Source organism: Perognathus longimembris, chromosome 2 (genome assembly GCF_023159225.1).
Source record: "Perognathus longimembris pacificus isolate PPM17 chromosome 2, ASM2315922v1, whole genome shotgun sequence".
In the NCBI taxonomy this organism is placed as follows: domain Eukaryota; kingdom Metazoa; phylum Chordata; class Mammalia; order Rodentia; family Heteromyidae; genus Perognathus; species Perognathus longimembris.
Window position 1 is genome coordinate 114377595 of NC_063162.1, and position 18648 is coordinate 114396242.

At 35.0% G+C, this 18648-nt stretch overlaps 1 protein-coding gene across 1 annotated transcript in view; it reads left to right on the top strand.

Moving 5' to 3' along the window:
* Znf804b (zinc finger protein 804B) overlaps positions 1 to 17400 on the top strand; it is a 444903-nt gene extending 427503 nt beyond the window's left edge. Inside the window, exons 3-4 of the mRNA XM_048339968.1 lie at positions 8398 to 8528; positions 13788 to 17400. Coding sequence (XP_048195925.1) covers positions 8398 to 8528; positions 13788 to 17400 — 3744 coding nt within the window. The remainder of the gene's footprint in view (positions 1 to 8397; positions 8529 to 13787) is intronic.
* The last annotated feature ends 1248 nt before the right edge of the window (positions 17401 to 18648 follow it).

An 18648-nucleotide genomic window follows, 5' to 3' on the forward strand; every position in this document is an offset into this window, starting at 1 on the left:
GAAATACAAGAAATTGCTCTTAAAGAAACAGTTGGGTACCTGGGTCAGAGTGTAGCAGGTCAAGTGCTCTTGCTGAATGAACTAGGGAGGACATCCTCATGGAATCACACAGCTGGCTGCAGGACAGACAATAGCCTCCCTGATAAAGATGGCCTAGAGGTAGGCCACACACAGTCCTCCTAGAGGGCCCAAATCTACTGTAGGATTCACACTATATTCCTACTGCAATTATTGAATTACTGAGGAAGTATTTCTTAAATGTCACCCCAAGGAATGTGACTTGTATCATGTTAGCTAAAAACAAGCCCTTAGTCTTTGTTTACTTATAACTGGAAGCACTAGAGATACATAGGAATGAACATTATACAGAAAAATCCCCTTTATATTGCCAACCATTCTTTCTTGTGGTGCTTGGAAGGATCTTCTAAGACAGATTTGAACATTTTATCTGTACATAAATTTCATCCATACATGTCTTATCTGTACATTCTGTAGAGTAACATACTTTCATAGAATAAGTGAAAAAGAATTCATAACATAGATTATACATACTAGGTATATATGGAGAAAGTATGAAGTATTTCAAACCTTTCCAGTTCTCCAAGGAAATAATAGTATTTTTAATCCCATTAAAAAAGGAAAAGTGGATTATTTTCTATTTTTATTAGAATCTTTATTTCCCTCATTGAACTTATTCTCCATCATCTAGACTGAGATGGGTTGCCAAATTATTTTTGAAGCTTTATTTTTTGTATTAATCTAATAAAACATTTGTTCAAAATTAAAATCATGTATTACTGAATTTTCATTTGTTCCTTGCAAAATTCTGGATGTTGTCAAACAACACACAGTTTATCTATATATATGTCAGACTTAAAGAAACAACAACCAGAACAATAACAAAACACATTACATTAAAACAAAACATGATCCTCACTTTGTACCACAGCTGACCTGGATCGTGACTGTAATATCTAGAGGATGGGAAGATCTGTGTAATGTCTCAGAGTAATGGCATACTAGCATTATTACTCTGCTTGCCAGTGGGGAACCTCTTGGAGAATTCTGGGCTTTGGGGAAAAAATTGTATGACTTTCCTGAAGCAGACACTAAGCACCTGAGGGCATGCTATATCCTGAGGCAGGTAAGCTACTGCATCAGATTACCAAAGCAATTCTTTGTTGCTGGAGGTTTGGCTCAAAGAGGCAAGATCTTGAGTTCAAATACCAGTACCACCAAGACCAAGAGGAGGAAGAGCAAGAGAAGAAAAAAAAAGACAGCAGGCAGGTAGTTGGGCAGGCAGGCAGGCAGGCAGGCAGGCAGGCAAGCAAGAAAGAAAGTAAGAAAGAAGGGGAGGAATAAAAAAGATGTTTTTTACATCAATCATGTGTTTCTGCTTGTCCTAGAATCTAGAAACATGCCCAAGCTAACACTTGAGTATCTTTAAACCTGCCTAGGTCTCTAGTGGCTCCAAAAAGAAAACCTGACAAGAACTTTCTATAAGGACATAGATTGTTCAAGCCCAGCTAGCTGACCTCAGCAATCAGATTTAGAGTTCAGCAATTCCTATTCCAGCACTTCCTTCAGGTCTTGTTGTAATGTGTGTAATTTAGCTCTTCTGAGGAAGAGTACTGAGACGAAGTGTACAGCCCCAGAGACATTTCTACCCACCAGTGCTAAGGTTGCTTGTGGCATGATTGGTTCTCACAGAGAGACAATCAGAGGCAATAAGCCCAGATGCCCCAATCCAGAAATGACAGGGCCCTTGTCATAGTCAGCAATTCAAATTGGGTCTTCGGATACGGGAACATTTTTCGTCCATTTCACGATGAGTTTCTATTTCTACCAAGTCATATAAGAAATAATGGCATGGAAAATAGCGGAAAATAAGGCAAGTCCCGTTTTAACATAGAAAAATCTTCCAGGAAATATTGAGAATTGTTTTATTTAACTTAAATTTACATATACCTTGATTATACTTTTCTAACTATACCCTCCATGGTTCTAAATTATCATGAATAATCTATGACTGTTTTCCAAATCATTTTGGGAAGAACTTTCCAAACAATGAGCAATATTTCAGAATGGGCTAGACTTCTACTGTCACAGATGCAGCTATTATTAATATGTGAGAGATTCTGTGTAATTTCAAATACATTTTTCTTTTAATGGGAAGAAGATTCAATATTCCATTTCCTAGTCACAGGTTCTTTTGATGATTTTCAATCCCTTATTTGAAGTGAATCAAGCCATTCAGTTTTCTATATGCTCTGTTCTTCATCTCTAAAATGAGGTTAATAAATTTGAACCTTTATCATATGGTTTTGCACTATAATGAAGAAAAACATTAATGTCTATAAATTACTCTGGGACATATCGATGGTAAAGACAGAGACAGGAGTTACTTGGTTTAAGAAAGGAAGCAGAAGAAATTCATTCACTTGAGTAGATTCATTTCCCATTGCATTCTGCCTCAGTGAAGTTGAACAGACAGTGGTCCCAGGAGTGAGCAGGTGTTCACACGCATGTTGGGACTGGTAAGCAATAATATTGAAAATATTGCTATTCCAAACACATAGAGCATTACTGACCTGATCAATTTGCTTCTTCATTTATTTATTCACAGCTGAATTCCACTTGCAATGGTGTGAGCCAAGCATTCTTGCTGGCAGGTAGGGAAATAAAGATTGCTTAGTCTGTGCTTTTAAAATGAATCCAAGAAGAAAATTAAATTCTAGATATTTCAAAAATGAATTTTGGCAAATATCTCTCTATAAAGCCTTATTTCACTTGCTGTTTGGAATGAATTAAATTTATTGTGAAAGCTGGAGACATTATATGAAGATAAACTTTTTATCCTTTAACTTGACCCCTTCGTCAATCCTTTATTGCATTGCTTTTGATCTAGGGAAAGACCATGCCAGGGATCTATGCTGAGGATCTGGGAAGTCTACCTGTTTCTCCTTGAATTCCCATTTTTAAAATGCAAGAACATAAACTAACCATCTAGATAAATATTCTCCTTCACATCCCAATATTCTGTGTAAGATATACCAAATATTTATTTCTTTAACCACATCTTCAGGTTAACATCTGAAACTGACACAATTTTAAGTTTGGCAAATCATACCCAATAACTGTGAGATCAAATCTAAATAAATGGATATGTGGATGATTTTTCTATGCTGATTAATTTTTAGTTTTTAACTTATTCTTTTGTAGTTCAATGCAATTAGATAAAGAAATGTAGATGATTAATGAAAAAAACTAATGGCAAAACTAGAAAACATAATGTGATAATACCTGTGCTGATCTTCACAGCTTGCAAATATGCAGTCTTTTGGGGTGGTTTGATATAGAATATTTCCCATTGATTTCCCTTGGTAAGAACAATTGAAATTCCAGTTCAAAGATATTTCAAGCTTAATATATAAAGATAAGAAAAAGATTCATTTTGGACAGCACAAATACCAAAAGGAAAAATTCAAATAAGATTTATATGAGAGAAAAATAGGGATTATATCACATTTTCACCTAAGTTTTATAATTTTAGTCAGTACTAAAATGATTTTAGATGTGGCGAAATTACAAATGCTTTCATCAAACACACACAACTATTCAATAAAAGAAAGATTCATTCTTATAGAAATCTGATAACAGATAACCTTAGATTTTCAGACTAAAATCTAAAATGCAACAAGATGAATAAAAACCTAGAATACTTGCTTCTTCTGTCTTTCTTCAGAAAGACAAACTACCCCAATGCAAATGAAAACTTGTGTGCTAATCATGAAGGGACAAGAGTGTTGAGAAAAATAACATTGTATTAACCCATTTAAGTAATGTCTGCACACAGCCTACAGATGACTAAAATCAGGCAGGTCAAGAACGAAACCTCTCACAGCATATACCTAAGATCATTTTACTAAATACAATACAATGACGAACTATGTCAGTTATAGGGAAAAATACTGGAAGAAAGCACTTCTATCAGACAGACATGGAAGGAAAGCAGAGGTATTAAGGTCAGAATTAATCATAAGGTGGTATCTATAAACAAGAATGTTGTTTAAAAATTATTAAGAAATGTACTTGAATAGATAAAAAACAAAACAGCTATAAAGTGAGTTAACCAAATACTTCATAATTAGGGCTCGACAGAAAAAAGACAACCTTAATTCTCTCTCTCTCTCTCTCTCTCTCTCTCTCTCTCCCTATCTATCTATATAAAAATCATTAATATATTGTCATATATTATATATTATCCATATATACAGTGATTCTAAGCAATATTAATGTATTGAAGTATTAATAAGTATATTTATTTATCCTGTAGCTATTAGATCTTCTGTTTTTAATTCTTTTGTGTGAATGTATATTTCTGTTGTTCTTTTTCTTTTTTAAGTTTGCAATGTATAAAAAATTCTATTATTCACACTTCTGTAAAAAAGAATTTGCATTTGCTGAATATCCCTCCATATAATTAATTTGTATAAAATAACAAGTGAATCAATGAAGTTCAGTTCTTTCCCTTTTTTCTGATGATATTCACTAACATTTTTTTCTTTTCTTTTGGTGGTTCTGGGGTTTGAACTTAGGACTTCTTGTTTGTTGAGAAAGCACTTTATCACTGAGCCATGCAACCAGCCCTTCTTTGGGTTGGTTATTTTCATCTTCATTTTTGAGATGAAATCTTGTATTATGCCCAGGACAGCCAGGACTATGGTCCTCCAGTTTGTGTTTGCAAGTGTTTTGGGGTGACATATATATGTCACCCTGCCCGCCATTGGGCAAGATGAAGACTTGCAAACTTTTTTGTTTCCCAAACTGACTTTGAATTGCAATTGCCTGACTTCCATTCCCAAGCATCCAGCATCATAGGACTGAGCCATGAGGCCCAGTTTTGCATTTGATATTTTTGAAACAGGGCATCATTTTTTTGCCTGAACCCACTGCCAGACTGCAAGTCCTCCTATTTCATTCTTTTTGCTCTAGCTGGAAGGACAGGTATGTGCCATTTTAAAAGCTATTGGATCTCACCAACATTTTGTCCAAATTGGCCTCAAATTATGGTCCTCCCCATCTCAACCTCTTGAATAGTTAGAATTACAGGCACAAATCACTGCATTGGCTTTAATATTTCTCGTGCATGTCTACAGGTGACAAATGCATTCAACTTTTGCATCTCTAAATGCATCTCTATTTCACCTCCAGCTTGGAAATATTTTTCACTTTGTTAGAATTTCATTTTAACAGTGATTTCTTTTCTTTCAAAACTGAAAAGACAATTCACGGTATTTTTATATTGTCTTAGAGGGTTTTGTTTCTTTTTCACTTCTATTATCTGTGACTGAAGTTAGTTACTATCAATTAGTTATTTTCTCTTTTGATTTCTTGCTTTTATGATTTTTTAGGCAAGTCCAAAGTAATACCAATAAACCGCCCATGTTATACATTAAAGAATCCTCCTGAATTATCCTCTCAGTATCTTATACATTTCCCCAATTTGTTTTTAGAACAGGCATTAGTTTTGACCTTAATATGGATGTTAACATCTGTTTCCTTTAATTCTCTTAGATGGTTATTTTCTTGGCCCAGAGTAGCTTTCTTATATACATGCATTGATTTGTACACTGAAAAGACAAAGCAGATCTCAAAGGAATTTTTCTCTGTGTGAACCTGAGTAACAGGACCAGCAGAGCCAAATCTGGTTAGATAGCTTTAAAGAAAATCTCTTCAGTCAGTTTCCTGTGTTTCTTCACAACATTTTAACTTTGCCAAATTCCTCAAGACAACACATTTAAAAGCTTGTAAAGGCAAACCAATGTAAAAGCAATACTTACAAAACTATAAGTTGTAAACCAACTGTACAATTTGGGTGGGGGAGAAAAATGGGGAGGGAGGAAGGTGGGAGAAAAATAAGGGAGGAGGTAGCAAGTTTAATGAGAAATATACTCACTAACTTACATATGAAACTCTAACCCCTCTGGACATCACTTTGACAAGAAATAAATTAATTAATAAAAGAGGTTGTTGTTTTTTTAACTTCTTAGAATTGAGGAACTCAATATTATCGTGTAAAAGTAACTGCTTTTTCTTGTTTGGAAGAAAAACAATTGCTTTGTACATTGCTGTACTTCAGAATTGAAATTAACAGCATTTGTTGTTGGGTCAATGTGATTGAGCACATGATGCTCTCTATTATCCTGAAAAAGAAGAATGATTCTGAAACCTAGAAGACTAATGGAAGAAAAGAATGGACTCCATAATTTCAAACAAGATTCTAATTAAGAGGAACCAAGTGTCCATTATTGTAAATAAATGAATCAATTTTCTCTCCTAGATTATGCCAATTTTCTATGTTGGCTGTATCAAATTAATAAGTACGATGAAGTATATTTTTACATCTATAAGTAACACATGAAAAATAACCCTCTCCTCATCAAGAACAGGCATCTTTTTACTTTGGCACGATTAAACTGAATTTCATATGTGCTCTTAAAATTATGTTGGAGAATTTCCAAAGAGATTTTGCTAGTGAAGCAAGCCTTCCCTTCAAAATCTAGATAATCAAGGAAAGTTGGGCCTGAAGAAGTATGGGTAGGAGGCTGTGCAGCAACAGGGGTTTGCTCAGCCTTTCTTTCTAGCTTCTGATGAAGGCTATCTATTCTTTCATGTTCTGATCTTCTGCTATCATCTCTTAACAACTACTGATCCTTATTTCTTTTCTGATAATTATTGGAAATATTTTCAGTCTTAATTTTTTTCTTTTTTTAGAAAGAGGTGAAAATTCAATTTTTCAAAAAATACTTAGCTCCACTACAGTCCATTCAGCTACTGAAGTTGTACAACATGACATTCTCTTTCTTTGTGCTCAAAATACTGGTCTACCTCCATGTCCTTCTTTGGGGAGTCACATCATAGATGAAGTTATCTGACCACCATATCCCATGATCAGATTCCTTTTCTAGAAAGAAGCTAATGATCATTAAAGACTGACTTCACTGCAGGAGGGGGGAGGGGAGTTTGTCTTGTAGTGTTCCCAAATTTTGGAAATATCCTTGATTCCTAATTTAGGAAATAAGTGTGATTTAAATTCATACAGATTTTGGACTGTTTTAGAATCACTTTTTAAAAATTTTATTGTTTTTGACAGTCTTGGGACTTGGACTCAGGGCCTGAGCACTGTCCCTGGCTTCTTTTGGCTCAAGGCTAGCACTCTACCTCTTGAGCCACAGTACCACTTCTGGCTTTTTCTGTTTAGATGGTGCTGAGGAATTGAAGCCAGGTCTTTGTGCATGCTAGGCAGGCACTCTACCACTAAGCCACATTCCCAGCCCTAGAAGCACTTTTTTTATGGGGGCTAACAGAAGTGAATTTTCAACTATATTTCCCACTCAGGATAAAATCCCAATAGTCAAGAGGCTTGTAGAATTGTGCCTGACCCTGAAGTCATTCAGTATCACTAAAGGACTTAGTGGCAAGTTCCCAAGAAGAAACATAAACAGACGATGAGTAGCATAGAGCCTGTGTTAGTCAACTGCTCTAAGAGAAAAGGAGGATTTTTAAGTTACATACAGCAAAACCAAGCCTCTATGCCTACTTGAAATTCATGACTTATTTGTTAAAAAATCCTGGTCTATATTTGATATGTATCTACACCTGAAAGTTCAATTCAAAATCACATTTTACGTGGTGAACTAAATTGTTCATAATAGCAGAAAAATTTTTCCACCATATTAAATAAGCATTTTCCTTCACAGTATTAGGATTTGAACTTAGAACATCTTCCTTCCTAGACAGGCTTATACCCCATGAGCCATGCTCTGTCTTCCTTTTTTGCTGTTATTTTAGATATAATATTATAATTTTTCATGGGCCAACCTGGGGCAATGATCCTTTATGTATCTGCCACCAACGTTTCTGGGATTAAAGGTATGCACTACTATGCCTTACTCTAATGAGCATTATTTATAGGTTATAAACTGGAATAGTTGATGGAGCAAGCGTAGCCTGCAACCTTCTCTCACTTCATATATACCACACTTGTGGTAGGTATAATATTCACATATTTGTGCAAATTTTCATTTTTCTAGGTACCCCAGATTATTCAGTAAATACAGCTAGTGTGAGCCCAGCAAGTACCACAGTTGAGCCTTGTCATACATTCCTACCACCACTGTAACAATCTTTGAGAAAGAACATTGGTTGGCAAATATCTTTATCTACTAAATTTGTTACAGAGGAGAGAATAGTATCCATATGGATGCCTTTACTCTCCCTAGTCTGAAAGTCACCTCAGCTCTCAGGGCAAGTTTTAATAAATAGCTGTGTGAGTAGAAAGACTGTATTACTTACTCATTTCTGTTTCCTTGACTGTTTTTCTCTTTTCTTCAGAGACTAAAAGAATTAAAGCAACGAGAATTTGCTCGAAATGTAGCTTCCAAGTCATGGAAAGATGAAAAGAAACAAGAAAAAGCACTTAAGCGACTTCATCAACTGGCTGAGCTAAGACAGCGGTCTGAATGGTGAGAATTAGCACATTTATCTAGGGCTGGTTCTTTTTTTTTCTTTCTTTCTTTTGTTTTTTCAGATAGTCTTATTTTACAGCCCAAATTGACCTTGAGCTGTCATGAACCAGGGTCAGCTCCTCCCTGGCTTCTCCTGCCCACCCCCCAAATTCTGAGATTACAATTGTGTACAGCAAGGGAAAAATATTTTAATAGTTAATATATATAAATGATTTCCCTTTTCCATTTGATTTCTCCTTCCCAGAATTGTTAATGTACCCTCTAGTGAAATAATTAATGCAATAATATTGCATATCTTCATTTGTTCTATCCACTTATTTTCTAAAACTTGCTTAATTCCTCCATAATCTAAATTTTATTATGATAATTTTAATGCCATAAAAGAAGCAGTGAATGTACTTGGAGGAAATAAGTTTTCAGTTCATTCCCTTGTACATGTCTGAATCTAGAATATATGACACTATCAATGTCTGGCTGACAAACAAGATGCAATTAGTTTTAGTTAAATTTACCACACAGTGCCATTTAAACTGATAATTATAATATAACAAGCATTATACTAATACATTCTTGTAGCAGAAAAATAGCACTTTTAAAAAAGCTTAGAGCCACTGAACATTTCAAAGTTGTTACCTGGAATGCAATTAAATTTCCAGGTTGTGATTTGTGCTCACATGAATCATAATGTATAACACTAATGTAGGTAATTAATGTGGTTGACAGCAACCTGGTGAATTGTGAAATTTATAACTCACTGCCAGAATTTAAAATCCTGGTTGTTTAAATGAAAAAAGAAAACAATGCAATAAGAGGAATAGTTCAATTATATAACCACCATCTATAATACTTCAAACGTGACATTAAAGAAATTTTAGTTTGGGGATCAATTTGGGGTGAAGATAGTATTTAACTAGCATCCTCTCATGTATTTATAACTCAAGATAATTTAATTAACTTATGAATATACATAACCATATTAAAATCAAAAGATAAGTTTAGTATCAAGGAAAAATGAAGATATAACATGCACCCAGATTTGAGGTTAGGCCAGCAGTGCATGCTGAGTCCCCATGCAACTGTGGAAGCCAGGAACACATTGAATACAGATCTTTTCACAGGCAACAAGCTTGCCATATGTTATTCAAACATGGAAGCAATGTGTCATAGAGTTCCTGTCAAAATGAAACTTGGAACTGGGAAAAGAAAGAAGAAAATCCTATGCTGATTAAGCATAAGGAAACATTTTGAATGATGATATCAATTCCTGCATGAGATATGAAAAGTCCCATCATAAGAAGTAGGGCACTACCTACCAGATGAAGACCTCTTCACGGTAGTTCATCTTAGGCCAAGACAGATTTGTCTGCTTGTTTAACAAATCCAATAGCCTTAATAAAAATAAGCTTGCTTGTTCCAGCAAAGCTGTCTCAGTCAAATATTCAGTGCATTTACCATGGAACTCAGATATAATTGTATAATTACTTAAATATATATAGTTTATATATATAATATGCATATACACACATATATGCATATATATGTATATATACACTTCTTTGAAAAAGAGCAAAGTATATGACCAAAACAAAAGGAGCAAAGAGGTTTGAAAATGTTCAAACGAATGTCAAAGGAAGAAACTCTCACATTATGGTGATATAAAAAAACTATAGTAAAGGAAAGTCATATTGTTAAAAGTAAGAATAATAAAATACATAAAACAGAGCCATGAGATTGTGCAGTACTGAGGAAAATTTATATTTCAAATCTATCCTAGAGATGTTCAAATATTTGAATGATAATGGAATGCAGAAGGAAAATAGTAATATTTACAGGCTAGTGTTGGAATAATTTCTACTGAGTACAGCACTAATACCAACAGATTGAGTGGAGTTTTGAACAAGAACTTGAGAAGACTAGTCTTGCTTAATTAATCCAAAGTGTGGCCATCAATGTGGCAAAATTTTAGGCTGTAGCTATTTCTGAGCTTTTATCTTCCTATTTCCCTTGGTTGCAATAACGTTAACAAGACCAATGACGTTTCTGTAAACCTCTACACCACTAATATTTTTTCTTTATTGTCAAAGTGAAGTACTGAGGGGTTACAATTTCATACATAAGTCAGTGAGTACGTTTCTTATCCAACTTGTTACCTCCTACCTCATTTTTCCTTCCCTTCCCCCTCCCCATTTCCCTCTCCTGCGATGAGTTGTACAGTTGGTTTACACCATATGGTGTTTTAAGTATTGCTGTTGCATTGGTTTGTCTTTTTATCCTTTGTCTCTCGATTTTGGTATTCTTTTTCCCTTCCCTAGTTCCAATACATGTATATACAATATGGTATTTTCAACATGCCATGTGAAACTGTACCCCCCCCCTTTGTTTTTAACTTCTTTCCCATGGTTTTACCCCAGATATCACTGTAATTGATTTCAGTACCCTTAATATTTTTATGTGGAAAATTTTATTCTATAAACCATTCATGAAATATTCTTTTCTATTTCTCATTTTAAGTGAGCCTATAATCTCCTTTCTAGAAAGCATGAAGAATCTATTTTTAAAAAGGAAGATTAATATAAAAAATAAGGTAAATTTCACAATAAAATGGTTACTGTAAGACATAAAAATACTGTTTTAGAAACTTTTTATATACTGTATTCTACAAATTCAAGGGGATAGTTTAATTCTAACACTAAAACCATTAATTCATGAGAAGAGACAAAAATTAAGTGGTGGCTAAAATTATTGTTTATTAGTTGAAAACCATATGGGCATAGTAAACAACAGACTGCAATATTGTAAAAAGTACTCATTAAAATAGAAATTAAATACAAGAAATATGCTAAGCACCAATGGTTCATGCCTGTAATACTACCTACTCAGGAGGCTGAAATCTGAGGACCTTGGTTTGAAGCCAGCTTGGGCATGAAAGTCTGTGAAGCACATCTCGAACTAAAGAAAAGAAAAATAAAATCCAAATATGAAGTTGTGGCTCAAGAAGCAGAGTGCCAACTTTGAACAAATATCTAAGAGACAATGTCCAGACCCCTGAGTTGAAGTTCTACTATGAACACATACAAAAATATCACCTAGAACTAAAGCAAAAGACCAAAGACAATGTAATACTGAGATTAATAATATCTAAGATACAATCATGAAAGCCAATAATTTACATATAAACCTCAGAGCAAGAAATGCAGTCATGAATGAAATAATAATCATATTAGAAGAAAGTGGATCTAAAGTAAAGTTGAATTGAAAATCTGCAAGAAAAGTACTAGCAAGAATGAATCAAGGGCTGGGGATATAGCCTAGTGGCAAGAGTGCCTACCTCGGATACACGAGGCCCTAGGTTCGATTCCCCAGCACTACATATACAGAAAACGGTCAGAAGCGGCGCTGTGGCTCAAATGGCGGAGTGCTAGCCTTGAGCGGGAAGAAGCCAGGGACAGTCTCAGGCCCTGAGTCCAAGGCCCAGGACTGGCCAAAAAAAAAAAAAAAAAAAAGAATGAATCAAAGTGATCTATAACTATGTTGTATAATCTGGTAAATATAAAATAATATGTAGAATAGGTATAATATTTATACACAATGATAAATGTGTTTTATATAAATGAAAAACTACAAAATCATACTAATGAATAAGTCTATTCATTTCCTAAATAGGCTAATTTAAAATATTTTACATGTAAGGGAATTGAAACAAGGCAAATGAAGTGTTTTGTTGTTGTTTGATTATTTTGTTTTGTTTTGTCAATTGGCCAGAATCAGAATTACAGCCAACAACAAGAACTTCTTATACAGGGGATCAGGAAGTTCTTCTCTCCTTGAGGATTAAGCTATACCTTGTTAAGTTATAAATATTAATACTTTATATTGAAGAAACAATTGCTTGGGTAAAAATAAATAGGAGGCAAATGAGAAAGAAGCAAATGTGTTCCCAAGAAAAGGAAAAAGTAAAAAAGCAAACATGGAATCAGATAAGATAAATAATATGACCTATCTTGCCTTTGTCAAAGCAAAAATTAGCTTTGTAATAAAAGATTAATACCAGAATATTACAGGAACAGATCATTTTAGTCTAAATAGTTTCCTCTTTTAAATATGTGTTCCTTTCTGTTTTGGGGTTTGAATTATTAATGAAACTCAATAAGATGCAAGTTCTTTTAAAGCCTTTAAAATTCTACCTGGTGCTAGTGGCTCAGGGGTAATCCTAGCTACTCAGGAGGCTGAGAGCTGAGATTTGCAGTTTGAAGACAACCAAACAGAAAAGTCTGTGAGAGTTTTTTGTACCATTAAACCACTAAAAAGCTATAAATAGAGCTGTGGCTTAAGTGGTAGAGTGTTATTCATATATATACACTCATTACCTGTCTTAAGTAAATGACAGTCCTTTGTATATCACAATTACAATAAAAATTAAAATTAAAAAAAGAAAGAAACATACAAAGAGAAAAGAAGCAAAAGCTCGAGTACAATACACTGGCTGTGAGTTAAATCCCCAAGACTGGAGCATGTGTTCTGTGTTCACACACACACACACACACACACACACACACACAAAAACATAAACCATGCAAAGTTGAAGCACATATATGTGCAAATGTTGACAAATGTTTTGTTGAGCGAGTAACAAAAGAAAAAGTTTTCATCAGAATCATTGAAAGTGTTGAGATGGTTTATAAATAAATTTCCTATACGTGTGTGTGTGTGTGTGTGTGTGTGTGTGTGTGTGAGATGTGGTAACAAGACATTAACGAACAACTATGTTGTTTCAAATGGAATTAAACTGAAGAGAATTTTTAAAGTGAAGAACCAAAAATTATACAGCCCTAGAAGATAACAGAAAATTACGGACATATATTTATACTTTGTTAGTAAGTTCTCATAGTAAGTTTCTTAATGTGGCTATTTCAACTAGAAAAATTTGTATGGAACATGTCATATGCATTTCTCAAGGAATCATCAGTTCTGGAGGACATGCATTGGGATGTAAGCCACATATTTAATTTTTCTTTACAGCACTATCTTATACATACATATGCTATTGTTTTTGACAGATTTCAAATTAGTAAATTTACATGATGCATCTTAAAAATTGGCACGGTAAAGCAACTGTATTTGTATAAACATACAATTTTATAGAAGGTGTGGTTTACTCCTAAGTAGTAGAATACCTCATCACCAAAATGCTACGCAATATTCACATATGGATACTGTTCTAATGTCTTACCATTTACATCTTTATTGCCTTTTCAGTGTTTCTGGAAATGGACCAGCATACAAAGCTCCCCGGATAGCCATAGAAAAGCAACTCCAACAGGGAATTTTCCCAGTGAAGAATGGCAGAAAGGTGTCATGTGTGAAGAACGCTCTACTCCTTAAGGGAAAGAATCTCCCCAGAAGTGCTTCTGATAAGCAGCGATTTGCCACACCAAATAGACACCAGTTACAATCAGACAGGCATTATTTGTTTGGAAATCGAGTAGCACAAACATCTTCTGATCTCAGCAGTGTAAATCACAGGGCTGGAGTGTCATTTTCATTTTCAAAAAAAGTGCATCTTAAATTAGAATCTTCAGCCTCAGTTTTCAGTGAGAACACAGAAGAAACCCATGACTGCAACAAGTCACCCACCTATAAAGTAAAACAAACTGTGGGAAAATGCAAGTGCTGCAGGTTTGCTAATGAGGATACACATCTCTCCAAGGAAGAGAATATAAACATGTCTCCAAACTTTCTGGAGAGTGTTTCAAACATCTTCTCCAGAAGCTCTAAAATGCTGCAAGACAGAAATGAATCCAGTGATGAGGCACTGGAAGATTCTGATGACATTCATGCTTCTTTCTCTAAATCTCAACTTTGTCTTTCAGATATCCAGTGTACTCCTTCCAATAGACAGAAAGAAACTATAAATACACTGAAGAACTCTTCAGAAAACTGCTTTAATCACCCATGCCAGACACATGCTTCCACTACCGCATCAAACATTTATAAGCATAGTGGTGCCAGGACATTTAATTGTCTGGATGAATTTCCCTCACCAAGGCCAAGCAAAGAAAAGAATACAGTGCACCTGAATGCTCATTGCAGAGAAAAACCATTAGATGAGACAGAAAGCATTAGCAAAAATGTTCAAAGACTTCTAAAAGAATGTCCCCATGATGTGACATCCAAACCATTGCCCTTTCTCCATGTACAGAGCAAGGATGGCCACACGACTTTACAATGGCCTAGAGAACTTTTACTCTTTACCAAGACAGAGCCCTGTATCTCTTATGGCTGCAACCCCCTATATTTTGATTTTAAGCTTTCTCGAAATACAAAAGATGGCCAAAATTCAGATGACTTCAAGCCAGAATCTGATAAAGAAGTCTTGGAAATAAAGAGAAAAAGGGAGAGTCAAGTCTCAGGTTTAATCAAAGATCCACAAAAATTGATCCAAGAAGATAATCAATCTCTCAAACCAAAGATGATGGAACCTAATCCAGATTTGGAAAATATCCAGAGAAAATACAACTTGGGCTACAACAATTCTGAGCCAAACAAGAATGAACAAAATTTTAGTGAAAATAATTTGGAATTCAAAACTCTGGAAGTGCCTGATTACATTGAAATGGCTCTAAAGGATTGTATAGAAAGGAAGAATAATTCTGATTCTGAACCATCAAAGGCCCATTGGCAACATTTTGGAAGAGTAGTTCTAAATAATGTGGATGAGGGTCTATCCTTTCCTCATACCTCTAGGACTAAAAAGCATAAACTGATTTCCTGTAGTCCTCATTCAGAGTTCGAGGATGAAAAACAATTTAAATGGAAATCTGGTGCTTATATAGCAGGAATTCATGGCGACCATGGGAAGGATTTGAATGTGGTTTTGAATAACAGCATGTCCATGAGTAGCAGTACTACTGGATGTGGAAACCAAAGTTACAAGAGATGTTCTTCAGAATCACCTCGGAATGGATACACCAGCCCTGTGAACACTTCTCCCAGAAGCATCTCTAGCTTGAGAAGCACTTGTTCAAGTCACGTGTCCAATAGTAATGGCAGCAGTAGTTTGTTCTGCTTCTGTCAAAGGGAACACATTGCATTGGAAAGGCACAAAAGAAAACACAGAGAGGGTAATTGTGTGTACTTGGCTGATGAAACAACAGACAGCAATTGCCTGAAGTCTGAAACTCAGAGAGATAGGAACTGTAAATTGTGGAATTTATTTAAACGTAAAAAATACTCAAAACGTAAATATTGTCACTGCAGAGAAAGAGATAAACTGGATACACTTCAACAATTTTCAGGGCCCAAATCTCTAAGAATCAGCCACTGTGATTCTAGCTCACAGATATCTTGTGCTAGAAACAGTGAAAAACTACTTAATTGCCAGGAACCTCAGCACCACAGACTGAGCTCTTACTCAAGACAGAGAATATATTGCTTAAATAAAAGCAAGGGAAGTCAAGAGTCTTTGAGCAACTCCCACATTTGTGATCCAGGAAATGTGAAGGGCAGGTTGTGTAATTCAGAGACTATCTGCTGCCTCCTAAGGAACTGCTCTAGTGGTCCTTTAGAAACCACACAGCACCCCATTATAGAGAGGACTCCTCTGACAGCCAAAAGCCTTTTAGAAAGAATACAAGCCAAGAAGGGTCAGGAACAATTAACTAATGTTGAGATCTCTTCAAACAGTTGTATAGATGAATCAGAGGCTCATTCCCAAATCCAACCCACAGTTCAGGTAATACCACCAGGCTATAACAGACACACATTACCTTTGTTAGAAAGAAGACAACAGTCAAATGAAAGAAGAAATGATACAGGAGATATCATTCAAAGGACTACTGAGAGAGAGAAATCCAAAATCTCAAAGAAAAAGAACTTCACTGATTGTGATAACAGTCTTTCTACAGATATAATTAATACAGTAGATGAGTCTCAGTCGCGAAACAGAAAAAGGAACCCAACCACGAAAGAGCAATCAAAATCTTTAATTAGTGAAGTCCAATCTTTTCTTCAAAGCTGTGACACAGTACCAACTGATTTCTCTTGTGTTTTTCCAGCAAACAGATATACTGCTGTAGCTGATTCAACAGAGACCAAAGAGGACCAAATAAATCCAGACATACAGGATGTAAGCATGCATATGAATCACACAGAGGGGAATATAAACACTTACTATGACAGAACTATGCAGAGGCATGACAAAGTAGAAGGTGAATTTGACATGTGTCATAAATCTTTCTCTCCCCCTTTAATTCAGCAGCCCATAACCTTTTCTCCCGATGAAATAGATAAATATAAGCTTCTACAGCTACAAGCACAGCAGCACATGCAGAAACAGCTCTTGTCAAAGCATCTTCGAGTTTTGCCTGCTGCAGGGCCTGCTGCCTTCACTCCTGCCTCAGCTGTACAGACAGTTCCAGTCCACCAGCACACATCCATCACCACCATCCACCACACCTTCTTACAGCATTTTGCTCTTTCTGCTTCCATAAGTTCCCACAGCAGTCACCTCCCAATAGCTCATCTCCACCCACTTTCACAGCCACATTTCACTCCATTCTCATTTTCAACCCTGACTCCAACCATTATCCCTGCACACCCCACTTTCTTAGCAGGTCATCCCTTGCATCTAGTCACCACTGCCCCTTTTCACCCTCCTCACATAACACTTCAACCCCTGCCATCTGCAGCATTTATTCCCACATTGTTTGGCCCTCACTTAAATCCTGCCACAACTTCAATCATCCACTTGAATCCTTTAATCCAACCAGTGTTCCAAGGTCAAGACCTGTACCCCTACTCATGCTCCAGCCAGATGCAACAGTTCAGTGGAGTGAGAGAGACCTTAAATATGGCAGCACACTTGAACTGACAGGTGGTATAGTTCTTGTGGAAAATTGTCACTACCTACAAGATGATGTACTTTAAAAGTAGTCTGTATGGGTTACTATGAGATTTTTAAAATATTGAGACCAATTTAAAATGTAATTAATATATACGTATGAACTGAACTGTCAATATTGAAATAGGAGTGTTATAAGAATTTCTCTTATCTGGTAAAAGTTAATGGAGAAAATAGAAGGGTAGAGGTGAAACTGGGGAATTGATTGAGATGAATTCTCACACACTTATAAAATGACAATAGGAAACTTTCAGGCAGAGCATTAAAATGACAAAGAAAGTTAAAATAAAATAGAATTTCCTGGGGTATAGGTATTTGTTGAGTGAATGAATGAGTGGTTATGTACTGGTTTTTATTTGTTAAATAATAACGAGTCAATTAAATGCACTACTTATAAAGAATTGCTACATTTAATTATTGGCTAAGGTTCCAACTAATGTAGTCAATGAAGGAAGCAAGAAATATTAAGTTTTTAAATTAATTCAGGTTGAAAGCAACTCTTCAATAAAATAATAACTATACAAATATTACATGTTGGGATTCTGTGAAACATCAGTTAACTTTTCATTTCATCTAAATTTATTTCAAGGTAAATTTATTATAAGAAATATAATGTCTGAAATTAAGAATGTTTAATGTAAGTAGTTAAAAAGTACATAAACTATTATTAGTACTTGATAATTCAAAATAAAATATTAATAGAATAACACTTTGAAAATATTGATCAGTTTTTTCAAATGATATACAGGGACTAACAATTTTCTTTTTTCTTCTACTCAGAAATTTTATTATGTTCAGCATATATATGTGTAAGTGTAGAGGTAAAAAGCATGATAATATTGGAATTATCATATTTTATTGAAAAAATCTTACAAGTGTTTGGTGTGTATTATTTACTTGTACTGTTTATTCATAAAAACCAATAAATGATAGCAAACTAAATCACCATTCTTATAAATTGGAAAATTATTTCAAACTTTTATTCCAAATATTATCTGGCCCATAGAATTTTTTTTCTTACCTCTATATTTGTGGATGTTAGTCTATTTAGGTGTATTATTATACTATCTTTTCTTATTGCTTTCTCGTTATATTTCATTATATTTCATTACTGGATGATCTCTGAGCCTTGTGCTCTTGCTAAGGTTACTTGATCACGGCTGGTGCTCTACCACTTGAGACATGGGACAGTGGAATTTTATTAGATAATTGGAAATT